This window comes from Ranitomeya imitator, chromosome 6 (genome assembly GCF_032444005.1).
Source record: "Ranitomeya imitator isolate aRanImi1 chromosome 6, aRanImi1.pri, whole genome shotgun sequence".
Classification (NCBI taxonomy): domain Eukaryota; kingdom Metazoa; phylum Chordata; class Amphibia; order Anura; family Dendrobatidae; genus Ranitomeya; species Ranitomeya imitator.
Window position 1 is genome coordinate 339,349,965 of NC_091287.1, and position 9,761 is coordinate 339,359,725.

A 9,761-nucleotide genomic window follows, 5' to 3' on the forward strand; every position below is an offset into this window, starting at 1 on the left:
TGGCGGCGGAAAGGACAATGATGGTGGTGGAAAGGGCAATGATGGGGATGGGGGAAGAGAAAATGAAGGATATGATGGAAAAGGCAAAGGAGGAAATGATGGAGGTGGTGGAATGGGAAATTATGGGGTGGTGGGGGAGAAGGCAAAGATGGAGGTGGTGAAGAGAGCAATGATGGGGTGGGGTAGAGGAAAATAATGGGCATATATGAGAAAACAGTACAGGAGAATGGGGGGCATATCTGAGGAAACAGTATGGGGGATGGGTGCAGACAGTATGAGGAGCTAAAGGGGGAATGTATGTGGACACAGTATGAGTAGCGATGTGAAAAATGTATGTGGACTGTTATGATCTGGTGGCCTAGGAGCAGCATGAGATGTAGTCTGGAGAAGGTGGTACCTGTACTGACCGCAGACCCTGAACTTAGCACCGCAACTAGAAGTAGCCGTAGGATGTACCCAACACTCCCTAGACACCTCGACACAGCCTAAGGACTAACTTACCCTAAAGATAGAAACGGGAAAACTATCTTGCCTCAGAGAAAATCCCCAAAGGATAGACAGCCCCCCACAAATATTGACTGTGAGAGGAGAGGGAAATGACATACGCAGACTGAAATCAGGATTTAGCAAAGGAGGCCTTTCTAGCTAAAAAGAAAAAATAGGACAGAGTACTATGCGGTGAGTATTAAAACACTAGAAAATATCCACCACAGAAAATACAAATCTCCACATCTGACTAAAGACATGGAGGGTATATCTGCATCTCCAGAGATACAGCTTGGCTGCAAAAAAATCCTTACACAGACAAGCTGGACAAGACCAAACATGAAAATGCACTGAACTATAAGGCCCACAGCATGTAGACAGCAAAAACAAACTTATCTTTGTTGAAAAGAACAGCAAAACAGGAGAGACCAGGTAGGGATGTGAATCCTCCAAAAACAATGGACAACTGGCACTGACTAAAGGATAAAGCAGGACTAAATAGCCCAGTCCAAATTGCAGTAAGTGGACACATCTGATAAATGCTGCGATCCAAAGACAGCAGCACTACCACTCATAACCACCGGAGGGAGCCCAAGAGCAGAATTCACAACAGTGGACACAGTACGGGGAGTGAGGGTGATGGGATGTGTGCAGACACAGTATGGGGAGTCAGGTGAGCAGGCAGTATAGAAATTGAGGGGGTAAATATATGAGGAGACAGTATGGTGAACAGGAGGAATGTGAGAGGAGACAGTATGAGGAGGGAGGGGAATAGTGTGAGGAGACAGTATGGGGGAGAAAAGTGAGTGGGCACAGAATAGAAACTGAGTAGTGGGGGTGTAGCATGGGGGGACAGTGTAAGGGCACAGCCAGGAGGGGCCAGTATACCAAGGAGGGGGAGTGTGATGAGAGAGTACAGCATAAATACTGGGCCCTATAGAGGGGGACACAGTGTGAGAGGACAGTGTGAAGAGGGGGGCCGGCATGGAAAGGAGAGGTCAGTGAAGAGCATGTACCATAAGAGGGACAGTGTCGGGGTCATATTTTGTGCAGACAATATAGTGAGGGGTAATTTTTATTCAGGAGCATTATAATGACACTTGTATCTTTAAGGGCATCATATGGAGATTTTCTGCAAAAGAGCAGAGAAGATGGAAGTTTGCAGAGACGGCTCCCCATAGTTTGTAAGCTTGCGAGCAGGGCCCTCACTCCTCCTGGTATCTGTTTTGAACTGTATTTCTGTTATGCTGTAATGTCTATTGTCTGTACAAGTCCCCTCTATTATTTGTAAAGCGCTGCGGAATATGTTGGCGCTATATAAATAAAATTATTATTATTATTATTATTATTATCATGGGGTCTGGACAAGATGAAGAAAAGGAGAACGGCTCGAGAGACGACGTCATCTATCAGGTACCTGGATGTAAATGTTATTTGTGATACTGACTAACTCTCATGTTTTTATTTATGTTAGGAGCATTAAAGGGGATGTCCAGGTTTGTAATGAGTCTGCAGTCATTCTTTTTGACAGCAGACTTCTGACTTCTCACAGTGCGCCCTGCACACGGTCAGGATTCTCTCATGCTGGCGATTTACATTAATGTGGTCACATGCTGACTAGATGTGTGACCTTAGTCAATGAAAATGAACTGAGAGAGTCTAGTCGGAATGTGGTCAGAAGTATACAAATCACATACTTGTGCTGACATGACTGTCCACCGGCAAGGGAGAATCCTAAAAGTGTGCAGTCAATTAGTTGTGAGAATTCAGAAGCTGCGATGTCAGGATTCAGCTCTGCAGGTTCCAGTAGTCGTCACATGGACACTTCACTCATATGTGATTTTCATACTTGTGGTCCTGTGACATCGAGCTTCTCTTCTGCTTCTCTCAGTTTTTCACTGAATATTGAGAGCATTATGGAGAGCGACTCGTGGGTACATGACTAAGTGTGCAAAATGTATTCTTGCCCCGGGTGCCAGAAGCCCTAGATACACCTCTGCTTACAAAAATAATGCCTAAAGTCCCATCCCCTAATAAAGCTGCACATGCAGTGAAACATGTTGGGTGGACTTGTGCTATAATCCAATGAACGTACGAAGAGACAACCACTAAAATATAATTATCGCAAGGCTGATAAAGGACAAAAATTTTATACCATATGAATTTTAATATAAGCATTAATAAAAGCTAAGTTTTATGGCATGGTAGAGAGATTTCTTTGGACTCTCCCCACTTTGTTAATGAACTGAGCTTTGGCTGAACCCAAACATCCACGGGTGCACTCATTTATGAAACCTCTAATACTTTTTGTTCCTCATGTTAGGGTATGTTCATAAGGCTTATCAGGTGTTTTTGTCCACTCTGAAAACACTTAAAAAGGTCTATTCCTATGAATTTTTTCGTGAAAACTCACTTTGTCCATACGGTATATGTTTAGGCTCTCTTATGCATTTTTTTTAACAACTTCAGAGTTAAAAAAAATAAAAAATAATGGCTAGCGGTTAAAAGCGAGTGAACCATCCAAGTGTTATGAAGCTGCTCTATAACGAAAGGAAAAAAAAAAAAAAAACTTAAGGATATGTTCACACTGAGCTTAAAGGGTATGTGCACACGTTGCGGATCAGCAGCAGTTTTCCATGCGGTGTACAGTACCATGTAAACCTATGGAAAACCAAATAAGCAGTGCACATGCTGCGGAAAATTCTGCGGTTTATTTTCCGCAGCATGTCAATTCTTTGTACGGATTCCACAGCGTTTTACACCTATTCCATAATAGGAATCCGCAGGTGTAAAAACGCAGGCGCAATCCGCACAAAACCCGCAGGGCGTTTTACCTGCGGATTCTGCAGAAAAATCTGCAACGTGTGCACATACCCTAATGTTGCAGATTTTCTGCAAATCAGATTACATGCGGTTTTTTTCTCTAGTTCATATTATGTTTTTAATAAAGCTGCTTTGGTTTTTTTTTTTCAGATTTCCTGCACAGAAAACGCAACATATTTGTGAGAGAATATTTTAACTATTGAGAACATTTACTCCCTTCTTTTGGGTCTACATTTGTAAGAGAAACAGACATGTTGCAGACGCTAAACCTCAGGTTACACTAAGAAGAAAAAACAGTGGGCCTGAGAAATCCCATCCACTTTGCTGGTACTGGGAGACCCGGTTTTTTTTTCTTTTCTGCAGTCATAAACTCGCCAAAAACTCATAGTGGACACATGGCGTTAATATGAAGATGACCAGACAGATTTCAGAGGTTGTGAGATATACGGTATATTATATATATTTTCAAACACGCACAACTGTCTTCTGCTTGAAAAACGGCGGCTCTATGGCAGCAATAGAGCGTGTGAACACGGCCTGAGGGGGAGAAGCTCCCCAGCTGAGGGGGACCATGGCCTCCTAATAGCAGTCCTCCCCTGTGGCTGTACCCGTGGGGTCTCTACCTCCCCCTGACAGGACCCCCATTGCTGGCGGACACTGCCCTCCAGCTCAGCAGCAGGTGCAGCGAGGGACCGCGTTACCTCAGAGCTGTCCCACCTGCGCAGCCATGCTGCAGCCTCGCACTGCCGTGTTATCAGCAGCACCACGTACACGAGGTCTCTACCTTCAGCCAGGACATCGTCCGTCTCCTCCATGTCTCCCAGGTGGCTCATCTCCTCCTCCGTGGACATCTTTTCCCGAGTGTGGTGCCGCTGCCTCCTCACAGCACAGCGCGCCCTGACTGACTGAGGAAGCCCGGAGCCGTGCCTGCCGCCCCCTGACTACACATGAGGGGACAGCGCTGGTGACATGGGGCAATGCTCCGGGATGGCCAAAGCTTTATGCTCGCAGGAAGTTGTACGTTGGCATGGAAACAGAGGGCGAGGAGCGGTGCCAGTGCTGGGCAGGATGCTCTCGGGCATGAGATAAGTGATGTGGTTCTATATACAGACACACCCAGGAAGTGAGCAGAGCAGGCAGAACACATTTATTAATATGGCCAGTCATCAGGACTGCTGATGGACAGGACTGCTCCAGGATCAACCAATCAGGGCGCAGCTGTTATACTCCAGAGGACAGACAGAAATGAGAGCTGGAACCTGATTGGTCTCTCTGGGAAACGCCACCAGATTTCATTTTCACTGGTTTTGATCACTGTGTGGAAAGAATGGCACAGTCATCCAGGAAAAGGGGCACATGGCCTGGAGAAGGGGCACATGGCCTGGAGAAGGGGAACATGGCCCAGAGAAGGAGTAGGTGGCCAGGAGAAGGGTCACATGGCCTGGAGAAGGGGAACATGGCCAGGAGAAGGGGCACATGGCCTGGAGAAGGGGAACATGGCCTGGAGAAGGGGAACATGGCCCAGAGAAGGAGTAGGTGGCCAGGAGAAGGGTCACATGGCCTGGAGAAGGGGAACATGGCCAGGAGAAGGGGAACATGGCCTGGAGAAGGGGCACATGGCCTTGAGAAGGGGAACATGGCCCAGAGAAGGAGTAGGTGGCCAGGAGAAGGGTCACATGGCCTGGAGAAGGGGAACATGGCCAGGAGAAGGGGAACATGGCCTGGAGAAGGGGAACATGGCCAGGAGAAGGGGCACATGGCCTGGAGAAGGGGAACATGGCCTGGAGAAGGGGAACATGGCCCAGAGAAGGAGTAGGTGGCCAGGAGAAGGGTCACATGGCCTGGAGAAGGGGAACATGGCCTGGAGAAGGGGCACATGGCCAGGAGAAGGGGAACATGGCCTGGAGAAGGGACACATGGCCAGGAGAAGGGGCACATGGCCAGGAGAAGGGACACATGGCCAGTAGAAGGGACACATGGCCAGGAGAAGGGACACATTGCCTGGAGAAGGGGTAGGTGGTCAGAAGAAGGGACACATGGCCAGTAGAAGGGACACATGGCCAGTAGAAGGGACATATTGCAAGGAGAAGGGGAACATGGCAAAGAGAAGGGGCACATGGCCAGGAGAAGGGGAACATGGCAAGGAGAAGGGACACATGGCCAGGAGAAGGGACACATGGCCAGGAGAAGGGGAACATAGCAAGGAGAAGGGACACATGGCCAGGAGAAGGGACACATGGCCAGGAGAAGGGGCACATGGCCAGGAGAAGGGGCACATGGCCAGGAGAAGGGGAACATGGCAAGGAGAAGGGGCACATGGCCAGGAGAAGGGGAACATGGCAAGGAGAAGGGGCACATGGCCAGGAGAAGGGGAACATGGCAAGGAGAAGGGACACATGGCCAGGAGAAGGGACACATGGCCAGGAGAAGGGGCACATGGCCAGGAGAAGGGTCACATTGCCTGGAGAAGGGGTAGGTGGTCAGAAGAAGGGACACATGGCCAGTAGAAGGGACACATGGCCAGGAGAAGGGACACATGGCCAGGAGAAGGGACATATTGCAAGGAGAAGGGGAACATGGCAAAGAGAAGGGGCACATGGCCAGGAGAAGGGGAACATGGCAAGGAGAAGGGACACATGGCCAGGAGAAGGGACACATGGCCAGGAAAAGGGACATATTGCAAGGAGAAGGGGAACATAGCAAAGAGAAGGGACACATAGCCAGGAGAAGGGACATATTGCAAGGAGAAGGAGCACATTGCATGGAGAAGGGGCACATTGCATGGAGAAGGGAACATTGCCTGGAGAAGGGACATATTGCAAGGAGAAGGGGAACATGGCAAAGAGAAGGGGCACATTGCATGGAGAAGGGACACATGGCCAGGTGAAGGGGAACATGGCCTGGAGAAGGGACACATGGCCAGGAGAAGGGACATATTCCAAGGAGAAGGGGAACATGGCCTGGAGAAGGGACACATGGCCTGGAGAAGGGACACATGGCCAGGAGAAGGGGTAGGTGGCCAGGAGAAGGGGCACGTGGCCAGGAGAAAGGGCACATTGCCAGGAGAAAGGGCATATTGCCTGGAGAAGGGGCACATTGCCAAGAGAAGGGGCATATTGCCTGGAGAAGGGGAACATGGCCTGGAGAAGGGACACATGGCCAGGAGAAGGGGCATATTGCCTGGAGAAGGGGAACATGGCCTGGAGAAGGGACACATGGCCAGAAGAAGGGTCACATGGCCTGGAGAAGGGGTAGGTGGCCAGGAGAAGGGGCATATTGCCAGGAGAAGGGACACATTGCCATTAGAAGGGGCATATTGCCTGGAGAAGGGGCACATTGCCAAGAGAAGGGACACATTGCCAGGAAAAGGGGCATATTTCCTGGAGAAGGGGAACATGGCCTGGAGAAGGGACACATGGCCAGGAGAAGGGGCATATTGCCTGGAGAAGGGGAACATGGCCTGGAGAAGGGGTACATGGCCAGGAGAAGGGGCAAATGGCCGAGAGAAGGAGCATATCGCCCCGAAAAGGGGCATATTGACCGGAGAAGGGCACGTTTCCAGGATAAGGAACACATTGCCAAGAGAAGAGGCACATTGTCAGGAGAAGGGACACATTAATAAGAGAAAAAAAGATTTAGCCAAGTTTACTAAATTCAAGACACAACATATTACATTTTGAGGAACCGTATACACCACATGGCCGTTGAACATAGCAAGATATTTATGTCTCCACGGGCCGTATTGTCGGCGCTTTGGACGGAGAAGAAACCCCACTCCGCTCCCTTCTGTACGCAAGGTGATCCTGGATGTGTTCATTGAACACATCCGGAATCGCCGCACCCTATACATAGGACTGTGTTATTTACCTTGTGAAGACGGAGCATTGCCGCAAGGTAAACAGACATGCTGCGTTCTTAAAAGACGTGCCGCATGTCTAGAAACGCATAGCGGTGATGGGATTTCATAAAATCCCCTCCACTATGCTATAACATCTGGACGCTGCGGATTGAACGCTGCGGCTGTACGCAGCGTTCAATCTGCAGCTAATCCGGATGTAATCCGGCCCATGGAAACATACCCTAAGGGAAATGTCTCAAATAACCAGTTAAAGGGAACCTGTCAGCAGATTTTGCTACTATAAGATGCTGCCACTGCCTTTCAAGGCTTATCTACAGCATCCTATAATGCTGTAGATAAGCCCCTGGTCCGACCTGCAAGTGAAGAAAAATAAGTTATATTATACTCACCCGTGGGGGGGGGCGGTCCAGTCCGATGGGTGTCGCAGGTCCGGGTCCGGCGCCTCCCATCTTCTTGCGACACCGCCCTCCTGCTTCTGGCGCTTCTGCGCAGAGGTACTTCTCTGTCCTGTTGAGGGTAGCGCAAAGTACTGCAGTGCGCAGGCTGCAGGAAAGGTCAGAGAGGCCCGGGGCCTGCGCACTGCAGTACTTTACTCTGGATGAAGAAACAGGAAGGCACCGCACATCAATTCAAACATGAGAGTTCACCATGGGCTTGAAAAAGGACATAGCAAAAACAAGAAAAGATCATGCCCATACAAACGGGAACACCTCACAACATATTAAAAATGCAATGCTTTATTGGTAGAAAATAACACACAGCACAAAGAACATTAAAAACATTAAACTTGCAAAAAAGATACTTATACAGAAACCATGCCCTATTATAGGTGCAATGATAGCTCACACCAATAGTCCCCCAAAGCATCTAGATACAAATAATGTACATAATATGCAGTAAATGTGCAAAAATGGCTCCTAGATGATGTTCAATCTTAATAAGTCTACACCACAATGGGCCAGTATCACAGTACCATATGAGTTTAAAGAGATCTTAGTGGCGTACTAGCAGGGAATTGCAGTGAAAGAGTAGAGAAGCAAATAAATGAAGAGGGCTAAAGTAAAAAAAAAAAATGCCCAGTCCTTACGCTAGTATATCCTAACTTCCATGGTCCAAAGATTTAGAAGCGGAGCCAACATTGATGATGGGGGACAGGAGGTGTGGGATAGGATCTCACGCGTATCGCCGCAGAAGGAGCAGCTTCCTCAGGGAAGAATAGCATAATGTGCTGAATGTGTGGCGAATATATATACATACAGTGATTGTAGAGAACATTCACCTGTGCAAAGCACCGCCGCTGATCAGGCGCATGGAACGATGCAAAGCCGCGGCCATCTTGTCCATGCTCCAGGCCAGCAGATGGTGATAAAGTTGAGTGAAACAGCAGGGAGAGAGCACGGCGCATGTGTGTAGTGCAGCGTGCCGAAAATAGCCACCCGCGCGCACAGGACAAGGCAAACGAACATGCGCGGTAGGTGCGAACTGAAAACATCTACACAGGGAGCAGAGCAAATAGCACAGGTGCAGGGGTAAACAAAGCAGGATAGCGCAGCAGGAAAAACGGCCAGCCACATGCACACGTTAAAAAGCAAGCGTCAGTGCCGCCCATCCACACCAAGTGCACAGCCAAATCTAAATATGACCACATATCGACCGTAGTGAGCAAAGCAAGGGCCACACGAGCAAAGGCTAAATAATGACACCAAAAACAGGCACTTATGTGTGCATATAGACAGCCAGAAGTTTATAACGCCCGGGCGTGAAAATAAAAAATCCTATTTTTTCCACAAACATGATCGTTTAGTCCCCAATTTTTCATTTTCCCAATGGTAACAGGAGAAATTAGACCCCAAAAGTTGTTGTCCGATTTGTCCTGAGTATGCTGATACCCCATATGTAGGGGGAACCACTGTTTGGGCACACAGCAGGGCTCAGAAGGAAAGGAGCGCCATTTGACATTTTCAAGTTAAAATTGAGGAATTGAGATGGGACGCCATGTCGCGTTTGGTGAGCCCCTGATGTGCCTAAACAGTGGAAAACCCCCACAAGTAACCCCATTTTGGAGACTAGACCGCCTAAGGAATTTGTCTAGATGTGTGTTGAGAGCACTTTGAACCCCAAAGTGCTTCACAGAAGTTTATAACGCCCGGGCATGAAAATAAAAAATCCTATTTTTTCCACAAACATGATCGTTTAGTCCCCAATTTTTTATTTTCCCACGGGTTACAGAGAAATTGGACCCCAAAAGTTGTTGTCCAATTTGTCCTGAGTACACTGATACCCCATATGTGGGAGAAAACTACTGTTTGGGCACACTTTGGGGCTCGGAAGGGAAGTAGTGACGTTTTGGATTGGAGACTTTGATGGAATGGTCTGCGGGCATCATGTTCTGTTTGGTGAGCCCCTGATGTGCCTAAACAGTAGAAACCCCCCACAAGTGACCCATTTTGGAAACTTGACCCTCTAAGGAACTTATCTTGGTGTGGTGAGAATTTTGAACCCCCAAGTGCTTCACTAAAGTTTACAACGCCCGGGCGTGAAAATAAAAAATCCTATTTTTTTCCCACAAAAATGATCTTCTAGTCCCCAATTT

General features: G+C 48.4%; 1 protein-coding gene across 2 annotated transcripts in view; it reads right to left on the reverse strand.

The window, feature by feature from the left end:
• The window catches only part of RIPOR2 (RHO family interacting cell polarization regulator 2), a 270,446-nt gene extending 266,061 nt beyond the window's left edge, over positions 1–4,385 (reverse strand). For both annotated transcript variants that reach the window (XM_069730892.1, XM_069730893.1), the window contains exon 1: positions 4,094–4,385. In XM_069730892.1, the coding sequence (XP_069586993.1) occupies positions 4,094–4,160 (67 nt within the window). In that variant the 5' untranslated portion in view covers positions 4,161–4,385. The remainder of the gene's footprint in view (positions 1–4,093) is intronic.
• Between the last annotated feature and the right edge of the window lie 5,376 nt (positions 4,386–9,761).